This window comes from Bacillus rossius, chromosome 2, assembly GCF_032445375.1.
Source record: "Bacillus rossius redtenbacheri isolate Brsri chromosome 2, Brsri_v3, whole genome shotgun sequence".
Classification (NCBI taxonomy): domain Eukaryota; kingdom Metazoa; phylum Arthropoda; class Insecta; order Phasmatodea; family Bacillidae; genus Bacillus; species Bacillus rossius.
In genome coordinates this window covers 55329001-55352361 of record NC_086331.1, presented here as the reverse complement: position 1 = coordinate 55352361, position 23361 = coordinate 55329001, and the positions used below count along the sequence as shown (strand labels likewise).

General features: G+C 37.0%; 1 protein-coding gene across 2 annotated transcripts in view; it reads left to right on the top strand.

Moving 5' to 3' along the window:
* Positions 1-23361, top strand: part of LOC134529298 (ATP-binding cassette sub-family B member 6) — a 118773-nt gene that overhangs the window by 60418 nt on the left and 34994 nt on the right. For both annotated transcript variants that reach the window (XM_063363205.1, XM_063363206.1), the window contains exons 7-9: positions 1768-1934; positions 2501-2738; positions 4228-4403. In XM_063363205.1, coding sequence (XP_063219275.1) covers positions 1768-1934; positions 2501-2738; positions 4228-4403 — 581 coding nt within the window. The remainder of the gene's footprint in view (positions 1-1767; positions 1935-2500; positions 2739-4227; positions 4404-23361) is intronic.

Here is a 23361-nt window from a genome sequence, read left to right as displayed (position 1 = left end):
TGCCGATAAGGAATTTTTTTTTAACTTTAACTTACAACAAGAATCTGTCCACACACATTTCATTCATAGGAATTTATACGATAAATGTAACGTTAACTTAATTAAGAAATTAATAACATCACATACCTTTTAATCACTATCGCTACCGCTGACCAATGTTGATACCCCTTCCATAAGAGTAACACAGAGCTGACCAGAAGAATGGTAAGCTTCCTTAATTGCATTGCACACACTCATATTTTTTGAAAAATACTCAAATACATTCAACTCAATCTTGCGCTCCCTCCCGCGTAGCCTACCGATATAATTTCTTTTCGGTGTTCTAACTCCCATATTTTATATGTACGTAATAAAAATAAATGTATAAAATAAAATCACGTATGTTTATATATAATTTGTTTGTCAAAATTATAACTGTAACGAGTCACTGGACACAACGCGTTGCTTCGTCGCGAGACGCGATACTAACTGGCAGGCTGGTTTTCAGAAATGCGTGTCTAAGGAAATACATGGTTGACTAAGGAAGCCATGTATTTGAAATTGCTTGCAGGATAGAACCCCACTTATCTAAACACACAACCCTGTTTCCTCTTACGACGGCAGCTTTTGAGAGAAACCTCTATTGCAGCGCGCTCTTGTACTGATAAGACACATCTTTAACAGCTATTTCCACGGAAACTGTAGAAGCAATTGAGATGGAGCTGCTTTTAAAAACTAATTCAATTCATTGTGAACATTTTTCACGCTTTCGTCCCCCATCTATCTTTAATAGAAAAAAAGTTTTCCGCTGGTCAACTTTTTGATGTCAGTTTGTGAGAAAATGCATTTCAATATATTAAAAAAATTATTTAAGTGAAACCTGTATAGTTTTTGTCTTAACATTTGTTCGGTGGCATCATAAGGTATTAATTTATTAATAAAAAAATCTGAATGAAATACACATGTAGGTTGTTTTTTTTTTTAATGTGAAACATCTCGGAATACTTCAAAACAGTTCGCAGTCAATAAGTTATGTTTTTTTAATTTTTTTCAGACACTTAAAATATTAAGTATTCAAAATAAGCATTGACTGATGCGTATTTCGATGCTATACAATATGAAAAAAAGCTTGGTCCAAAAATTAAAATTTTAATTTCGTTTGATATTTGGCAACAACGCACGAAGAAACAAGGACAGTGCTAACGGCAATCAGCATGTGTTAGAGAGAGAGAGAGAATGCGCCCATTTACTTCCACACTGCAATCTAGAGTGGGATGCTCTATACCGAGTACAGTAATTGTAAGTTATTTTGTTCTTTTAAGTGTATATACAAAAAAGTGAGAGCGAAATTATTTATACAAAATTTCAAGAACATTCCTTTCAAAAAGATTTTAGTTTTGAGCAATAATAGTAATAGTAATAGTAATAGTAATAATAATAATAATAATAATGTGTTAACAATAATGTGTTAACATTTTGAACTTAGTTATGTATATAATTTTTAATTTATTGTGAATCACAAAAGTAATTTTTAATTTTTTCCTTTGCTTTACAATCGGCGGCAGTTGGTCTCCAAATAGTTTGTATTTATTATTGTGTGTGTTGCATGCAGGAATTGCCTCAAAGGTTCAAAGTTTTATCTGTGGAATTTTTTTAACAGCAAAACGATTGGTGTTTTTTCAACTTTGGAATTGAATAAATGGTTTTCCCACATTCGTAATTTTATACTAGGTGCAATTTTAATAGTGTGTTTGTGTATAAAACCTACAATGCATGTCTTTTTTACAGTTGATTCCCTTGCGGAAGTACCTCCTCGCTTTTGCTGGGATTTTGTTCTTACATATGTTGCCTTCAAGTTTTTGCAAGGTGGAGGCACTGGGGGAATGGGGCTTTTGAATAACCTACGTTCTTTTCTCTGGATAAGAATCACTCAGTACACAACACGTGAAGTTGAGGTTTGTATTATTGCTTAATTTATAATTTGAAGTTTTCATTTGGAAACCTGTGTGCAAAATAACAACATTTGTGCACACTATATGTATAATTTTTGTAAGCTGTGACTTAAGTAACATTGTGTTGCATTTAGTTGGCTTTTAATGTGCCTTGCATGAACCAAATTGGCAATATGTACCTTCTACATGTGTTTACTAATAATTAAAAAAAATTTTAAGGAGACTCTCCATACAGGGTGCACCAGTGTCTCTGAGGTCTTCGAATGTGTGGTTTTCAGGCTGTCTTGTCACAAAATTTATTTGCTTTTAGTTTGCTTTTAATGTGCCTTGCATGAACCAAATTGGCAATATTATGGTGAGCCATACATAATCTTGTTAGTTTTTGCTAGGAGTTACGATATTCTACAATTCAAAAATTGCTTTTAAATTAATTTCTTACATTTCTTTTCTTAAATTTGTTACATATTTACAATTATTCAAATGTTTTGAACATGCATACATTAATTTATTAAAATGAGTAAAATTTTGGTTTGTGGGTTAAATTTATTCAACAAAGCTTTTTTTTTCAGGTGGAGCTCTTTCGCCATCTTCACGGACTTAGTCTGCGGTGGCATCTCGGTAGAAAAACTGGAGAAGTTTTGAGGGTTATGGATCGGGGAACAGATAGTATTAATAATCTCTTAAACTACATACTTTTCAGTATTGTTCCTACCATTGTGGATATAGTGGTAGCTGTTGTGTTCTTTATTTCTGCTTTCAACTGCTGGTTTGGACTTATTGTTTTCCTGACAATGGCTCTCTACATAGGTTTGTATATCTTATTTTTATCTACTATTATGTTATCAGGGAATTGGTTTATATTTGTGTTAAGATATGGCTTAATATATATAGTTTTTGAGTATGGATTTCTTAGTCAAAAATAAAAACATCTTACAGATGTAGCTCACAGATAACTTGGAGATATAATTTTATACTGATTAATTGTAGTTAATGTAACATGTTTGTGAGTCCTTGTATTGTACAAACTTAATTTTTCACACTATATTTTTCATCGATTATGGCTTAATAATTTTCTGTAGCGCACACTTCAAGAATAACTTTTGATATTTTGTTTATTAATGAGCCAATCTGGTTCAATTCCTGACAGGGTCAGGCGTGGATTTTTGTAAGTGCTAGAAATGTTTTCTGCCATAAATATTAGGAATATAAAGTACACTTTCTGTCAAGTTGTAAGTACTCAACTCAAGTTTTATTTTGAGCTCAAAAAATTTTAGTAATTCATTGTTTGGTCTAGAGAAACAATAAAACATTTCTGAAACTGTACTGATACAAACCCAGAGTAATACATAATAATTATGTAGCTTGTACAGTACAGTGCAGTGTAGTTCAGTTCAGTACAAATCTTCGGTAATAATTGCTATCTTCTATTGCCATTTCAGTATAACACTGTAGATAATTAAATAACAAATATTAAGGTTGTTTCATTGTTAGAAATATTGGCTAATTTTTTTACTGTAATTGTGATTTTTCTTAGGATACATTTGTGGTCATTTAATGTATTGTAGCTGTAAATTTGTTTACCTATGCTACAGGTACGAAAGTTGAACTCTTATGTATTAGTCTCATAATGTTATATTGAAAATGGGTTACAAAATCCTCTTCCACATGAACATTATATGAACATTATTTGTACTGTGCATCATTAAACAGTAACAAATGTACAATATACCCTTCTGTTATTTGCAGTCCACCTAGAGAAATAAAATGGCGTATGTGAGAATACAAGTGAGTGAGTGGCAAATAAACTCTGACAAATAAATTCTGACAAAAGTATCATAGCTTCTTACAAGGGTTGTCTGAAAAGTTTCCGACCTCAACATGAAGAAGGCAGAACTTGTCAACAAAAATCGGGGAATTTTTGCTCATGCTTTGGAACGTACTCTGAAATATCAGCCATTTTGGACATTCACTTGTTATAAAATTTTTTTGCAAATCTAAGGACTGTAGTAATTTACACTATGCTATGATTTGAAAAACATTGGGACTTGTACAGTATAGACTTTTATGCCACTTTTTTTTTGTTAATTTATCTTGAAAATAAAATGCAAAAACATTGTCCTTTGACTAATTGTTTTAAAAATACTCAATGTTTTTGCACTACCCAACTTGACATTAAAACTGCTACTTGTGCACCTTAATATTTATTTAAGTTATTGTTAATGCAGTTGTTATTTGAATCTATGCACATTCCACGTAAATTAATAATTCTTAAGTTAAAAGTTTATTTTTTTTTCAGTTGCTACTATAATGGTAACTGAATGGCGTACAAAGTTTCAACGCCGCATGAATCTTGCAGACAACGCTACAAAGGCTCGCAGTGTGGATTCTCTATTGAACTTTGAGACAGTAAAATACTATGGAGCAGAAAATTATGAAGTAGAAAGTTATCGTGAAGCTATTCTAGAATATCAGGTACTTCACTGATGTATTATTTTTTTTTAAGTATATTTGTTGTGTGTGTAATTTATTATCATGTAATTTAGATATAGGTAATTTTTGGGTGGGTCCAATTTTGTGGAAGAGGATGCAGGGAATAGTCATGTGCTGCAAATTAAGATTTTTTTTGGCACAGATTTTTCAGTCCTTAATTTAATTTGTGAACTTTAATTTTACAGTGATTTTCGAGTTAATTGAAATTTATTCTTCTCATTGAACACTCTTATTTAATCTTTTCCCCACTGGTCCCCGAGGCGTTCGCAGTGCCGAAACGGTTATTTTGATAACTTTTTGTGCGTACAGCATGAAGCCTCATTTTTCTTCTGCCTTGTTGCACAAATACTCCTTGAAATTACTGCTGGCCTGTGTGTCCCCGTGTGCTTCATTAAGCTGCATTTGAGTACACCCGCTTTCTCAGAGTTTGCCTCATGTGAATGAATTCGGTCATGCTTCGGATTCTGGATCCCTGTCCTCCCGGTACGCCAACAGGGTCAAGTGAGTCCGATTCCTACTGTGACTGCAGTTTCCACCCACTCCCCCACCATCTTCCTTTTCCCTAACTCGACCAAGAGCACTGACCGATAACCTCGGCGGTCTGTGGCACTGACCAAGGCCAGTCCTCTAGCTTTTGAAGGCACTGCAAATGTCATGTATCGGGGAATTATGCTACTAAAACTGAGTTATTTCTCATCCTGCTTGCCAGAGGGTGACACCTGTCATTGCACTCACCCATATGCTCCAGGCTTAGCACAGGCACTCTGAGCATCCTCTGGTGGTTGTCTCGAGACCAAAGCTTGAGTTAGTTTTTCTGCCTCATGACAGAGCGCACCTCTGGCCAAGTCCAGTTGCCCCTGAAGGTAGGTTAACTGTAGGGCAGCCTATGTTTTTTTTAATTTTTTTAGAGCGGCCTCCTGCCCGCTTTGCTTAGCCAATCAGGAGGCACCTTCCACTCCCATCACCTTACTGTGCTCCGCAGGCCGTTCAATTACTATTACATGAACAACTTGTCTTTCGAGAGTCATCCTTGCACCTTCGGCCTGATTGCTTTCGGCTTGCGAAGCTCCTGTGTGTGCTTTCAGCGCGACTTTGAGTCAAGTGCCAACGACTTATATAGGAAATGTAGTCTAGATGGTTGAGGGAATCTCTACCTAGAGTTTCTACTTTATACTTCTAGTTCTTTGGAGTTATTTATTCTTTTTACCTTCAGATCCACCAATAAATACATGCAGCCTGTTTTTGAGGGATGTACTACTGTAGTCGCCAGAACTCGAGGGCTATCAGCGCGGGAGTGAGGAAACCCTTTTACGAGGGGAGGTCGGGGTAGAAGAGAAAGTTGGCCCCGCCTACAAGCTGCGCTAGGAGCCATTTAAAACACATTGACCTTCGTCTGCGCTGCAGTAGTGACGGGACTGTGAACACTGGCAAGTAACGCGCGGCTAAAGAGATTTAAGAAAGTTATTCATAGCAAGGGAAGAGAAATAATGAGTGTTGTTGAAGCTTGTAACGAATAATCACGAAATAAATGTTTGTAATCATAGTAAAATGAAACGTGTATAAATGGTCATGACATGTCAAATTTTAAACGATGTTAAAGCAAGAGACTATAAATAAGTGTGCTCTCAATAATTTAAATGGATAAATTTATATATGTATATTTAATTTTGTGTTCAAAATTATGATACGGATTTAAATTAAATAGATCAGTTATTTTTGAAATATAATAAAGAAAACATCGTCAATGTATTAGAAACGCTTACCCTACTTACCAGACATAACCATTGAAGAAAAGCAGTATTTTTTTTTTTTTTTGCTTTTGTCTCATAAATAAATATTTTAACGCGTGTGTAAAAAAGATCTTTAGTTTGCATTAATTTCTATATAAAACTAACGACATGTCAACGTTTTTGTACATAGTATATTATTTTATATTACCAAACCTGTACGAGATGAGCCTTGGCAAAAAAACACTCGCACACAGACACACACACACACACACAAACACACACAAACACACACACACAAACACACACACACATATATATATAAGTTATATAAGTGGAGAGGTTTTGATCAAAGCTAAAAAGCGTGGCTTGAGAGCTTAAGAGGATGATATGAGGTATGAAACAGTGGATTTTATCCGGATCGCCAAACTGGAAAACGAATGGTCAGACCATTACATTACCGCTTGAACTTATTAAACTAAATGTATCACTACAGTTTCTCATGCAGAGCTTCATTGTGTGGAATGACAAATAAGTTATAGCTTGACTTCGTGTCGACAGAAGGATTATTTGCAAGAGAACACATTTTTTATCGGGTTTTACAAACCAAGAACACACTAAGTGCACTTTGAACCGATGGTCTAATGCTTTCAGGACGCATAGTAAGCTGTACAGCTCTTGAACTTCTGGAGTGTAACGCCCCTCGTGCCTCAAAATTAAATTATTTTAAATTAATTAAAAAGAGCCTTGGAAACTTGCTGGGTAAGAAAAATAAGAAAATTAAGTAATTGACCAGAGGTGGCACGAGGTGGAGAACAAGATAATTTGGATCTCCCTGACACAAGCAACTTGGGAGCGGGTGGATCGTTTAAGGGAAGAAGGTATATCATAAATAAATTAACACTACACAAGTAGCTTGGTCTATAGGTTCCCTGGTTTATTATTAAGGAATTTTGTGTTCGTATTATTCAAACCTGACAATAAAAATCTTAGTAAATAACAAAGTTAAAGGGGGCGCCCCAGGATTAATTAAAACCATACATATTACACCTTAACAAAAAATTATTACATAATCAAAAATTTAAAAATTGCACCAAATTCGAAAGTCCCGACAATTACATCGATGATTAGTTTTATTGATTCTACATATTCTTGAGGAAAGCACTGTTCGCTGGTAGGCTATTCATTCGATTAATGTAGTTCGTAGCTAGAAAGTGGGGGGGGGGGGGGGGGGGGGGTGTTGATTTCACATTACCACCCGGGTCTTCAAAAAATAACATCGGGTCGCGGAAACCTCTCTTCTAACGTGACCCGCAGTGGAGGTGCAGGACCACGAGCTGGGAGCAATTTGTCTCTCCAGCACTTCGACCCTGTCTGAAACCCAAATCAAATTCAAAACGAATTAGACTTGCTTCCAGACAGTCCTATACCGTCGGCGCCAAAGGCCAACAAATGGGAATTTGGGGAGAAGAAAAAAAGATTACTCACCAACCAGGGTGTAGAGTTTGGAGCTCACTAGGTGTCTCGCGCCGACATCAGGATGCCGCGGACCGAGAAGTCAGGATGCGCGGACGAAACCGGAATTTTTAGAATTAAATAAGAAGAAATAAAAATTTAACTACGCATGACTTTTCTAAAAACTACCTCTGCCTGGCTACTGTACAAACGGGATCACATCCCTTAAGGGTCCCGCCTACCTGGGCACACATACGGTGTGCAGAGCTTCAGGAAAAACCACGCGATTTCAAAACTACTCAAGATATCCGAGTAGGGCCTATTTACGAATAGCATTTAAGAGTTCGCTGAGGGCCGAAAAGTACTTTTAATTTCGGATTAAGTTTTTTAACTGTATTTTTAGAAGCGTTAAAATGCCTAAAACGCATGTTTTCAGAGTCATTTTTAGGCATAAAACAATCAGTACAGATTCTTGAAAGCACTTAAGGGGCTTGCATAACACCTTTATCTTCATTTCTCCACCATATAATGTTACGGTCACCGCTCAAATTTCACAGTTATCCTGTGACGACGAGACGAATGCGCGCCAGTTCAGAGACTTGCGCTTAGAGGCTATACCGCGCTGGAAGCACCAGCGAGCGTAGCGCTTATCATCACGCCTCACTAACACACATACACCCCTGACGAGGCGGGCCCCTTAAGCAAACTGACTACATTCTCGTGCACGCGAAAATCACTGTTCCCGCAAAAAGCCTCTTAGCGCAGAGGACGTAGAGGAGACGAGGTCAGTAGCCGAGGTCAGAGGGCTGAGTGCCCCGCAATCGGCCAAAGCACCTAATTAAATCGGGCGGTAAGGCCCTGGGTCAAAGGAGGGGGTAGGTTCGGTTCTAAGCCGAAAATTTCCGAAGGAGTCCGAGGCGGTCGTGACAACAACACGACATGCGCGCTCTCTACCGGACCGAAACGAAAGTAAAGAACAATCGACTTCTCCGGGCCGCGAGAGGAAAGCATAGTGCCTTATGGCACCGCGACGCTGCCTTCTAGCGGCGTAAGGGGGAACTACTTGAGGTGGTGAGCAGACTTGCCACCAGGTGTCATGAGGGTAAGCTCTGCACGCTGGCGACCAGGCCCGCGGTTACTTTTTTCTCCGCTAGATGTCAGGGATGTGTCTGTCGGACCCGGGAGAAGGTTTTTGCATCAGGTCATCGTCCCGTCCGGTCACTGCTCTTAGCTTAATTTCTCAGAACTGAAGTGAGGAGGAGAGAGAGGAAGGGGGGGCAGAAATAGCCACTAAGGTGGGAACGCAGCTCCACTGGAGACTGCTTCGTGACGAGACATGCTTTTCTCAGCAGGCCTCCACAAGGTAGCAGCTTGCAGCCCAGGAGCTGCTCAAAGCAGTTTTGGTCATGCAGGGAATTAAAATTACAAACTCGGGACGTGACTGCAGGCGAGAGAAATTTCAACCGGGCTAACCATGCCCACATCAGACAGCAAAATATCAGATTGGCCCCCTGGGAAGGGGCTTCGGTCCACTGGCACAAAGTTTAAATCCGTGGCGTACACCGGCCTAACAAAAAGTAAATCACCCCCATTAACAACCAGATAAATTTAAAAAAATAGAAACCCCAAAAAATTTTAAAATTATAGAAAAAATTAAAAAAGTGACGAAAGGCCTAATTTCCGGCACAGGAGGGAGGGGAGAAGCGGAATGCCTGACCTGGGGGGTAGAGCGCGGAGTGGGGGGAAACGAGGACTAGGAAGGCCAGCCCTCACGTCGTTTGGTAACAACAGTAAATCATTTGTGCAATTCTCATGCTTGCCTCTGGCCAGAATTACTTGGTGAATTTGGTTTTATACCCAACTTGACTTCTAGAAAATTTTCTAGTCCCTAAAAGGGAGCAATCATTATGTTATGTAGAGCAAGAACATTATAACAGTCATTTCTACGTGGGCTTACAAGTCCTTAAAATATATCTATGCCTTAGTTCATGACAGTGTTTGTGGCACAGAAGCTGTGAGATTTGCTTTGTAAACATTAGTACAAAAAATGCATAAAACACCGAATTTGGTCAAAAATAATTGCGAGTACAACCATTTTATACAAACCCAATAACAGGGTCATAAAATTTTGCTGTTAGATAAGGTTGACATGTTTCACATACATGCTGACTTGTTATATGATAAATATTACCATAATAAATTAAAGACTTCACGATTGAGATTAGTCAAGGATGAAAGTACAAGTATGTTACTCTACCTTGACAATTTGCAGACAGCAGTCAAATTAAGTTCAAGATTGACAGTTAGTTTACCACCTCATAATTTTTTAGGTTTTATTTATCTATCACAAGTTTTCCTTTAAAATGACTTTTTTTTGGGCTGCAACCCAGTTTATGTGAAAATATATAAAAAATTTAAAAAAAATTTTAATGCTGTAGGTATTATTTTATTATTTTTGCTAATTTTTTAATGGTTAATTTTTTATAATTAAAAATTTATGTCAGTCAACATTTCTGTGTTATATTTCTTTTAAAGCATTTTCCAAAACGCCCTGTAAAAACAGTTTGCGAACTGTCGCTAAATTCATTTTTATTTCAGATAAGTCCAGCAGAGAATCTATTATCTTTCAGCAGTCTTATCAGTTTTAGATAAAGTTAAATATCCTTCTGGATTGCAGACTGCTTGATTGCACTTGTGAATACACATATTAGTAGATGCATTCATGTTTTACTGCGGACTGTCAAAATTTTCATTGTGACTATGGTCTTTCAGTAGAGTTTCTGCCAGAAGAAACAATCACTTGTTAGAATAATGTTGATATTTTACTTTCTTGTAAACAAAATAAATAAACAATAGCTAAAATATCGGTTTTTCTTTTCAAATTGTAAAGAAAATAAACAAAGAAATGTAATTTCAGGACTAAATCATAATTTTATATTCTGTGAAACCTCTGCGCCAGGTGTGACAGATGGGATCCCGATAACGCAAGCTGCAGCAGGGTTTCATCTCTCTTGAGCCTTTTTTTTATGTGTAAACATCTTAGTTCTAAGTATATGACATTTGGTTGGAGTAATTTTGTGAAAATGGAATGGAAGTCGATGAACGTAAATGTGTTGCAAAGATAGCAGACCCACGTGTAGCAACACAAACTCGTATGTAGTCACTTTCATAAACATTAGGGGTTATACCAAACTTATTGGTTGGCCAAATGAAACATGATGGTAGTGAAACTACCCTGGTATATATTTGGTAAACTAAAATAGTCATGGTAGAAAGGAATCTCAAGTTTTAAAATACCCAAGAAAGCTGGCATTACAATGATTATAATACATATTTTCCCTTTTGATTCTCAAGAGGCTTATTAGCTCAGCGGTAGAGCGTGCACTTTTTAACCTCAAGGGGCATAGTTAAAATCTCATCAATGAACAATTTTTCAAAACTTTTTATATTGCATTTTAATATAATAATATAGTAACTAGTCGATCCGTGCGGAATTCCGCAGTTCGCACCAAATCGTTTTGTGTGGCATTCCATTCTTTAAAAATTTGGGAAAATGACATTTTGAAGAAGAATAGAAAAAAGTAAACTTCTGTTGGTACAAAAGAAGACATGTAATTGAACACATCATTAAAAATAGTGGTTACACATATTTCTTTTTTTTTTTTTTTTTTTTTTACATAAGTATTATATTCAAACATACCAATAATATAAGCATTTACAAAACTCTTTAAATACAATGTTGGCAGTGCTGATGTGATTGTTCACTTTTTGGTAGTACGTAACTTAAATACTAACTTATGCTATGAGAAGTAAATGTAAGAGGTTATGTTTGTAGGTTTATGTTTGTGATACAAAATATCAGCAGTAATTTCAAAAGTACTTACTTATAAGAGAAGTCTGACGTGCCAGAAGTTTTGGTTAAGTGGTTTTTTGGTGGAATGTTTTGGTTAAGTTGAAGGATTCTCTAAGATTTCTTTTATCATAAGTTCTGTTTATTATGACAGAAGTGTAATTTAAAAAATAAAAATGGAAACGCTGATGTTTCAAGTGGATATCCGATTCGATATCTATCGAAAAATCAACACATCCATTACCTTTCTTAGATAACTTTAAATTTCAAATTTAAGAAAAGCGGTACATTTTTAGATAGTGGGTCTATTTTATGTCATTAGCCGGCACAATAAGCTTTTAAATGATGGGTAAAACATGGAATTTGATAAAGGAATAAGGAAGATCTCGTGTACCTACAGAAAAACAGGCTAGATATTGAATCAGGCTAAGATATTGAATCAGCTCAATAACAGGATGGCCACCCGACTGTGAAAATTGGGAAACCTTGAATTAGCGGGGAATTTTTTTAGTGCCTAGAAAACCGTGAGAAACTAATTAATTTTTGAAAGCCATCAGTAGGGCCACCTGAAAGTGGTGAATAAAAATGAGGTATTTCGTCATTATAAACAGGTAAAAGCGGTATAAAAATTCGTTAAAAAAACTGAAAAGCAGTGTTAAAAATCGGCAAAAAAAATTACCGGCAAATAATATTGTTTTTTAAAAATTTTTACCATTGAATTTCCTATACTAATATGCATATATACACTTTATTAACTTTAGAATAGCATATTAAAACTAATTAACTTAGCATATAATATATAATGCATTTATATTCAAGCCACTTAATGCATATACCTTGCAATAAATTTTAAAAATATATACATATTGATAATTTATTTAAAATGTACAACAATGTTGTATGCTTGAAATTGTTGGCATGAAGTATCAGACTGCAGTTACAGGAATCAAGTCTTTTCGCAGCCACTCCACACTATATACAATACTTGTGCAATACTTGCACATCATAAATTTACTTCCTTCATCAAAAATAAAAAAGCCATCACTTTTAAATTCCTTACACGTTTTTGGCATGTTGAACTAACCGACAATTAATTACTTCCAAGAAAATTTTTTTTTTTTTAATTTCAGGACCTAATGTGTTGCATTCATTGTGAATACTGAACATATCCAGAACGGCGCCATTTTGGAATAGTGGCGATATTGCCTTTTCAAAACATTGTGCTGTATTGGATGGATAACTTACAGTTCAAATAGAAACCACAAGCACAACCTGAAATCTTCCGAAGTTAAACGTTATCTTAGGTTAGGTTGGCGTTATTTAAAATACTTAATGACCGTAAAATAATAATATTTCAATCCTTTAATTATGGTGCTTTTTTACTTGCGATCGGAAAACTTCGGAACTGTTCGGGTGAGCGGCTTTCTACATCTGGATAGACACATCTATGCATAGAAAGAGTCTGTGACTCTTTGGTCAAATTTGCAGTATCAACAAAGAAGATGGCACGTGACTTCGTTAATAAAATACATTATCACGATCGTTTCGACGGATGGTTCTACGTATTTAATTTTTTTTTACGACAGCTTTATACATACGACAAGTTATCCGAGGTTAGAAAAAATATATTATAAATTGGTAACGTTGCTACGGGGGAAAAAAATACCGTTTGGATTCCAATCCACATCCTTTACCGCATGAATTTATGAGAATACAAGTTTAATACTCTACTCACGTCAGATTTTTAAGGATTGTTGAAATTTTTTGCCGTGTTTACAGTTATAAAACGTATTGCATATTATTTTCGTAGTAAGATGGTACAAGTTGGCACTGTCTCTGTTGTGTTGAACAAAGTAGTTAATAAATATTTTTTGCGTTTTTCGCGTGTTTTATCGTGAATTGTCAAAAAAAAACCGAATTTCGTGGGAAAATCAGATTTAATGAATATTTCGCCTTTTTCGTCGTTTTTTCGCGATCGCGAAAATTGCATGGCCCTAGCCATCAGCAATTATCTGTTTGTCTAGCTAGTTGAAAAGAGTTTAGATGAAAAATTGCTCGTCGTGCCTAAGAACTGCATCACCTACACCATTTTTGATCGAACCTTGGCAGTGGATGTGATATGTGACACGTGTTAGATAACACTGGGGGTTGCCGGCAATTAGTATAGGGAATGAAAGTTTTTACAAAAGTTCTGTTCTTTCCTTTCTTCACTTTTTTTTACTTTACTTTTACATCTGAAGATTTTCACCGTCCGTTACATTGTACAGAAGACCCGACTAGAAACTATTACTATTAACTGTCAATTATCAGGCCCGGATTATCCGCTTTTTGGGTTGTACGTGCTTAGCATTAGTTTAATTATTAGTTTTTTATATTCTGAAGCTGTAAAAAAAAGATGGCCTCCCACTCTCTCAGCTGTCACATTTGTCACATTTCAAATCCCAGGGGATGCCCTGACACTGCTTCACGTCTCCACAGTCTCCATCTGGTTGTTTTCATGTGCCACTTTGCTACTTTCCGCCCCACCCATTGGCCGGGCAGGAGCCTGAGGAGTGACATGACAGACTGGCGGACATTCGGCTGGAGGAATGGTCGCGGGGGGGGGGGGGGGGGGGGCGGGATAGCCAGAATTTGTATGCACTGTTTGCTTGATTGTATCTGGAGCAGTGTTGAGTTAACTTTCCTTCTTCGGCCGACTGTAAACTATCAACGGATGTGAAGACAATTTTCACTTATCTTATCATGACAGGTTTTCATAACGCCAACAATATTGTTTTCTCGTGCTATTTATTTCCCACACTTTTAATTGCAACATTTCATGATGAACACTGCAGCTACGGTTCCATAATATGCACTTGTATTTATTGTTGCATCCATTTATGGTTTATGGAAACTTTCCTTTGTTAGGTCTGTGATAATTAAATTATCTGAGAATCTGTGTATTGAAGTGCTACTTATATATTCTTCCAGTGTAGCACAAGTTTCCCTGCATGCTAGTTTTATGAAAGGACAAGGAACTGAGACGAAAGAATAACTTGCCGAGACGAAAGAATAACTTGCCGCTGGCCGCTGAGGGGTAAAAAAATTAAATACAAGGAAGGGACCCGGGGGAGGGGTTAGAGGAGTGGATGACTGCCGCTTCTCCAGCAGACAGAGAAAAACTGCATGGCGGTATTGTTTGCTTCCCAATATGCAGAGATATAGCACACAAAGACTTCACTTGTGCTCAGAATTCTACTGAAGACAAATATATGGTGCAACCCAAATTTGAGGGTGGTCCTTAAATGTGAAACAGATTATCCGGGTTTTTTAAAGAATTTAAATTATCCGGGCATCTGTTTGTCCCAATTAACAATTATAATCAGGAGTTTACTGAACTTTGATTTGTCACGTCTAAGACTAGAGGCTCTACTGCAGAATAAAACCAGCAAATTAATTTAAATTGGAAGAAACTAGACTAACATATGGCATCGTAAGACAAGGGTATAACTCGGTGATAAATGCAGGAGGAGTTCAAGCAGTTAAAATCACAAATCCCTTGCTGCAAACCGTGCAAATTGCCCATGCTTATGTGACTAGCATGGTGGAAAAGGGAAAAATTTTTTACCAATTGCAATAAAATGTAGAAAGGGAGGAGAAATGATGAGTTGGACAAAAAAAAATTTAATTGCTCAGTGAAGCTAAGAAAGAGGTAGAATTAATATACAGTACACTCCCTATTTAACGCGGTTGTCGGGGGACATAACTTTTACCCGCGTTGTTGCATAACCGCGATGTTTCGATGTGACCAAGGTCAAAAGGCATAAAACACCGCCTGTGTTCTAATAGGTCGGCAAGCACGCACAGTATAGATATAGACGGCCCGCCGTTGTGCGGACTTTGCATCCGCAGTTTTCACTAAACGCGGGTGAAAAAATAAAAATAATAAATTTTAAAGATAAATATTAAATGTTGAATTGTTTTTATTTTTCCGCGTGCCGCGCACAGTTTGTCGCACGGCCTACGAGCGCGCCACACGCCGCCATACACACGTGCGGCACACAAGCTGCTGCCAGTCTCGTGGTGTCAGCCACAGTATCTGCTTCGTCAGTGTCCGTAACAAAGTAAGTGCAGTGTGTGCGGTTACACACGATTCTGTGGTCGAAGTCTTCTAAAAAGAAAGGCCGTAGTGATACTTCAAACCGAATATGAATCGCAAAGTACCGAGTTTGATTGACAAAATAAAAATTCTATATTTACTTACAGATAGCTTGTCTTTTGCAGAAGTAGGCCGCAGATACAGGAAAAAACTATTCTAGCATTCGTACAATAAAAAATAAAGAATCGTCTATCGTGTCAAGTGGTTAAACTTTATTATCCATGCTTACAGTAAATTATAAATGGTCACGTGTGGGAAACAAAAATTGCGCCAATTTAATTTTAGCGCAATCAGTGACGCCGTATTAAAAACCGTGTTAAACCATGTCTTTACTTATTTCACCAAACACTGTGTCGAGTTGCTGAGTGTGTGTTGCTCGGATCGGCAAGTATTATATTCCCCAGCCTCTGGTTAAAGGTCGGGAGACCGCTACACATAAACATTTCCGGGAATTGTTTACTACCTCACGGCAAACGTGGTACAGTATGGTTCACGTAAGTATTGGACCACTGGGAATTCCTGGGCAAAGATTAAAAATACGCTAGCTGATTTACTTTACCATTTAATGTTAAAACATTATACCAAAGTAAAAAGATGAACGTGTATAATACAATGAATTACCCAATAATATAACGTCTGTAGGTTTAAGTTGTAACAAAACATTTATATACAGTTGTACCAATTATGATTCTGGAGTGGAATTTTAAACACCGGACTACCTGATTTTGCCTTGTACGCAGGGACGCTGCTCAGTCAAGTGACTCATGCTCTGCCTGTGTGCTGCGTGAACACATTCCCTCCCCCACTCCCCCTCGACCTGTTTCTGCCCGCTCTAATCTCTACCTCTCTCCATATTCTCGGCTCGCCTCTCCCTACCCAGCGCTTGCCGACAACCAAGCCTATCCAACATCAATCCCCAGCCTAGTCACGCTGGATAATGTTGCTGAACGGTGGGCTTTATCAGATCCCCTGCTTCATTTGTGAGATAAAGCGACGTTAAGAACTAGTCTTTCAGAAAATATCACTGGGCTGGATTGGACCATAATTTGAAAACACTACAAGATAGAGGAATAATGTACGGAGATATCTTGTTTAGAATTTCACTGCGGACATTTTCTACGCCTAGGCTTTTTTCTGCCCGATGCTTAGTTTGTTAGTTACAATGCAAAATTATCCTAATCGGCTATCAACCATTTATTCCATTATTATTCATTTCTGACTGGGGGACATGGTTTGACCCGCGATATACCCGATTCCGCGATCAATCGGGGCGCGATATACCGGGAGTTTACTGTATATAAGCACATAAAATGTGTCAAAATGTAGTAGTAGAATTTTTGTGAACATGTAATCTACTGGAAAAACATTTTCTTAAACAATATATATTGCATGTATATAAGTCATATTTAACTGAAGATTTTATTCCTTTGAAGTTTTGTAATTTCAATTGTAAAACTAAGAAAATTGCAAGAAATATTTGGATGCCTTTAAACTAACTTTTAGAATAATTTTCCAGAAAACTGAACTCATCAAATGGAAAAGTAGCAATGTCTCCAAGTATACTAAACAATTTCAACTCTACAATTTTTTTTTTTACAAATTAAGTTAAATTGCTTGTTTTACTCCTTAAGTCTTCTTGGAATATATCTTTCTGCATAGTGACAAGAAGCATTTATAAGAGATTAAAAACAATAGAGAAATTCTTATGATTGTTTAGAATTTAATACATGCATGACATAAGTTAATAAATTTGCTTGTTAATTTATTAAATTGCCTAGCTTTTCTTTCAGCAGAACGTTTTTTTCAATAATGGATGGCAAAATGTGGAATTTTTATATTCAGAGCCTTAAAAACCTTGAATTACTTAGGAATTTAGAATTCCATTTAGAGTGGCCACCCTGAATAAGTTTTAGGGTTGGTTTGTAGTAAGTATTTACAGACTGATTTAATTCTTTTAAGCAAAAATAAATATACAAACACATGCAAGTGTTAAAATATGTGTTTTAAAATGTCAGGTTAATATTTTAGTAATGCCATAAAAGTAAAACATCAAACGTTTGTAGAAACTTTAATGTACTACAGTGAATTTTAACAAGATGGGCAATATTTTAATAAAATTCCTTTTTGAAAATCAGATCAAAAGCCAGTGTTTTATGGGACCTGTTTCTAATAGTTTAAAATTTTTGGCTGTTTCTTGATGCTAATTGCTATCTGCCATTGATGGTGGCAAGCATCATTTATGATTCAGGCAGTGAATTCTAGCGGCAGGTGCAGAAAAGTATGTGCATGATTTCGCAAACAGAAATTTTTGTATCTGAACAGCCAGTGACTTTTTTACTATCAGTTTATTTATCACACTTGGCATTATTTTAAAGAATTCACGTTAACTTTGTGTCCATGTTTCGTGTTAAAAGTTTGTCGATGTATGGGCTGTCATGTTGTGAAAATTATTGGTTTTTAAGCCCGGAGAGATCTCAAGATGGGTTCCTGGCCACGTGGCTGGAGACAGCAGTGATTGAATGCAATAGGAAAACTGCAAAATGATTCTGGTTTATTACATGAAAATTACTCTTTACATGGTGCTACCACAGCACTCAGCCCATTGTGTTTTGGTGCTGGAGCATGGCCCTGTGTACTTGTAGAAAATGAGTATTACGATTAAGAGTATGTTCGGGTTGTGGATTTAAATGTCCAGCGGCGATGCAGTATGAAGGCCCACGGGTGGTGATATGAGTTTACTGTTTGATTGGCACTTCAAGCCCGTGATGTAGTACATAGTACACAACGAACCCTTTAGGGATGACAAAACACGGATTGATCGACATTACAAAATACACTAAGATTTATGCACCTGGTTCAGTGTCTGTGCACGAATGTCAGACGTTGACACGTCTCACGGAAAGCAAGAGTTCAGTTATGTTATGAATCGTCAAGATGACAAAGCTACACAGGATACGGTGAGTCTCTGGGAAAAGGCTCTCACATACACGTTTCTCATGTGGGTAGACACGGCCTATAGCAAAGTCCCATGGAAGTGAATTAATTACGTAGAAAGTTTTGTGGAACATTTGCACGTTTCGTCCGTGGACAGCCCAGTGTGGGCAAAGATAAAGAGTTCACAAGTATAGCCTTCTACCTGAGGATGGGGCATGCACGTGGCCGGTCTACTACAAAGGGAAAAGGCAAAAAACTCGCGAACGCACGGTTGCGAATAAATTCTTCACAACTACATCATAATTGGGGCCGGCCACCGAGCCGATGAAAAAGGATTAGGAAAGACTTAATATGGCGGTTACAAGCGGTGAACACAAAGCGTTGAGGACCCCCTGGTGCACGGACACGTCTGACCCCTGAGCCAGGGAAGCGATTACTGACACGCCTCCAGCAGCTCCGCGCTGCCGAACACCACGTTTCCCACGCTCCGTGTACTTTACGCGGGAACGACTCGGGCTAAGATTTGTGAATAATCTATGTTTTATTATTCCAGACAAATGATGTTAAGATTTTGAATAATAATTAACAATTGAAGAACTATACAACAAAGTTTTGGAACTAAATGTGGTGGTTTAATATACCTATTGCAACAGTGGAAACACACCTCAACACCTGATAGCCGCACGGGTGGCTATCGACTCGTCAACCTCGAGGTCATTCTCGCTGCACTGCCAATGTGTTCGTGGCATGCACACGCCATCATGTGTTGATGTGGCATAACGGCCTGTACAACAGAGGAGCACCGACGTTTGGCATCAAGTTTATTTGCAACGTGAACAACATGAGAACACATAAATTTGCTTTTTACCAAGGTTAGATGTGTACACAACACTGGCGAGTACTGAAAGACTAGCTCAAAAATTTCTTAATTTTTTCTTTCTCCGGTAAATGAACCCAGTCTCAAAACTACTTAAAATTTACAGTAATGTGAAAAATATGAGGAACATAATTTATGAAAAACCCTAAAATATGGCATGCACTGTTAAATTATTGCTGGATTATTTTTCTCCATATTTCGTTAATTGCTAAATTCTGCACCAGATTTAAAACCATTCGCACATTTTAGTTAGTGAGGCATAACAAATAAGCTGTTGATAAGTCTCCCTCGTCAACAGTAGATGTGCTGTCTATAATCGCGAATAACACTTCTAGCAGATGCCTACCTGAAAATGATGATCATAGCGGAAGCGAGATTTTTAATTGTTACTTGTTATTTTAGCGACCTTAAGTTGGTGTATTTCAGAAGGCTTATTGGGATACACCTTACAAATTAAAATGTGTGTTTAAGACGTTATTCGAACCGGTGACCAAGGGGCTAGAAAACTATATGACTGGTACTGGCTTCAGTGAGTCGGTAAAAAGAGTTAATTCAAATTAAGTGCTTTATTAAAAACTGTGTATAACTTTTATGAAAAAAAAATTTTTCATGGACTATTGCTTGACATAATGTAAAAGCTACCAAATTATGTTTTGGAGCAATAGTTTATCATAATGTAATACTTTGCTGATTAGGTTTTTTTTATATTTTGCATTACCGCCGCTTAGCGAAAAAAGTCATAAGTGCTCTATTTTAAGTCTAAAGTTGTTTGTTTGCAAACTGTGTTTTGTTTTTAAACCATATTTAATGACTTTAGAGAGACATTGACACTATAAATTTTATTTAAATTATAATGTTATGAACATTTTCAGTCATTAAATTCAGTTTCCTTTTGATATCTTAGACGGTGCTTCGTGATTGGCTGAGGCTTGCCGGCACCTCTAATGAAGCACCTGGCGCCGAGGTTGATGAGAAATCAAACATTTTCCACTGCTTGGTCCAGTGAGACTGCCCATCAGGAGGTCCTGGCGTCAGTGATAATTTAAAGTGTAATTCGCGTGTGCTGGCACGTTCGCGGTATTGTGTAGAACCGCGACACTTCCACGAAAATTTTGTGATAAAAACTGTAACGAAATTATACCGCTAACGCCTACAGTGAACTGATATGTAACTGGTCCAGAGATAGTACCAGGTAGGCCATGCATACCTGCCAACCCTCCCGCTTTAGGCGGGAGACTCCCGATTTTATAACCTTTCTCCCGCCCTCCCGATTTGTTATTCAAATCTCCCGCTTTTTGGTTCTGTTTCTCTTGAAGTTTTTAATGCCGTAAATTTATAGTATTAATATGTTTGTACCATTATTCCGTACAAGCGTTTAGTAACTACGGTTCGTACCATAACGTGTGGTTATTTTAATAGCCTCAATGCCCACAATTGTCGGCTAAAACTCTTGGTTAAGCGTAGAAAGAAACGTAGTTATTTACGATAATTATGGTAGCAGTTTTGGTACACGTTCGTCATTGGTGTTTGTTAGCCAACCAGAAAAAGGTTTCATTCGTTTTCCAAGATGGCGTGTGTTGTCAACATTGAAAACTGTTTTCGGTGGTGGTGGTTTGAAATAAAGACGGACTGAATTAATGAGTTTATGATACCACTGTTTACATTCGTGCCCAAATTCACTTTGGTTTGTAAGCCGGCTATGTGTAAATTGTTAGTTTGTGCCCGAACAAATTCGCCTTTGTTCGCGTCTGTGCTCACAGACGAAGTGTAGAGTTAGCATTATAGTCTTTGGCTGTATCCGAATACATAGGGATGCGTCCTTAGCACACACATCCCTACATCCCTTAGCAAATGCAGCCACAATGTAGAGGACGCATTTCTAATGGATGGATAGTATCCGAATACTTTTACTGCTCGCACCACCTGTTGACTGTCAGTCGTACTAATGTTCACACAGCCATTTTGTGTAGGGATATCTAGAATATTCAGCAAAACGTAAATAATAAATACCTACCAATTAAAAAAATAATGTAACGTGTATGTTATACATGTTAGCGATCCAAATAAAATACATTTTATAAATTGTTAACTTTAAAAATACTTATGAGTTTTGAATTATCCTTTAAGTTTAAATTCGTATTTTTATTATATTTATTAACGTCTTCATTTGTCTATGTTTAAGTTATCACTTTCGCTTATAATGCTTTAAACAAATCTTATGCTGAAAATCTGAAGTAATATTATACACAAACAAAATAAAACCCGATTCCGAAGCTAATGGATGTAGGGACGCGTTAGTGGATGCGAGTGTCGCATCCCTAGAAATCTCGAATTAGTGGATGCGTGAAGGGATGCATCGGCATCCCTTGTGAGAATTCGGATTCAACACAAAGATGGCCGCGTCCACTACGATGCACTTTTAGTGGATCCCTTAGCTAAGGGATCCATTAGGCCAGTATTCGGATACAGCCTTTGAATTTATTCAACAGTGTATTCATAAAAATATTATTTTGTGAAGCAGTTGCGTGATGAGTATTTTTGTTTAGTTGTAGGTCTACTCCGCAATAGGGATTTAATAGAAATGGCGCTAAGTAAGCCTACAGTGAAGTATCTTGCTGTGTACAAGAAGACATTCAGTGACGAATTTCCATGCATTTTGCAATCGAGGAAAGGTGAACATGCTGCATTTTGTAAAGTGGTAAATTTCTATAAAATATTGATAATGACATAGGACTTATTTAGGCATAGTAAATATCAAGAAACTTAAAGATGTTGATTGAAAATTGGGAAAAAAAAATTAACAATCTAGAATTAACCCATGTTAAAGATGAGTTAATTTTAAATTTGTTTTTATATGGTGTGCACGTACTATGCCCTCTTTTTGTGGCCCTGCCTACCCTATATTTTGTAAATGGGAAAATCTTTCTCTTTTGAACTCTCCACAGTAGGCACGTGCAGACAATTCTTAAAAATAGCAACTAGCCCAATAAAAATATTACAATTTCAACCAGCTGTTTTTTATAATTTTTACTTAGAAATATGCTTAAAAGCACTATTTTGCGTCTTCAAAACAAAATTTTCCCGGGGAAGAGCCCCCGGACCCCCCACTTTATTGGGGGAACAAGTATTTACTCCACTAAAAAACCTCCCTCTTTTGGACTGGCCAAAGTTGGCAGGTATGGCCATGTTGGAAAGGTCTATTGTCGTAAATCCTCGTAATGCCAACTCATTTTAGGCCCTATTGCATTACAGTAACAGTGTGATTTGTTGTTCATTACACGGCCAATAGTTAGTATGTATAAACTTTGTTTGATGCCCCGTGGCTTTATTATTAATGACTAGCTGCAGTACCCGGCGTTGCCCAGGCTGAACACAGGGTGAAGGGGACCTTTTTCGAAATCAGATGTAGTTAGTAATTGTCTTATTAATTTGAATGTGAAGTGTGCAAAAAAATTTATATCACTTTCAGATCCCGACAGACGTTCTGCCAGTGTATAATTATTTACGTGTGTGTGTGTGTGTGTGTGTGTGTATATTGGTGGTCTGTATGTAATCTAGACTCTATAAAGCACTATAGAAAAAAGCTGAAAAATAAGAAATTACTAATATTGAAAAGATTCCATTATCTAGCTAATGCTCGGCATGCATTGCAATGCCTCAGTCAGTTTTGTTTTGTAATATGTTTGAATTAGTTACGCATATACAAATCATCTATCCATCTCTCTAAACATATATTTTATCTCTATCTACATCTTTATATATCTATGTATCTCTCTATCGCTATTTATCTCTTTATATCTACATATATAGCTCTATACATCTATACATCTCTTTATATAACCCATTTCATTCTCTATACCTCGCTCTATCTCAACTTATCTCTGTCTCTCTCTATCTCACTATATATATATATATATATATATAAACACATATACATATCACTTTATCTCTATCTCTGT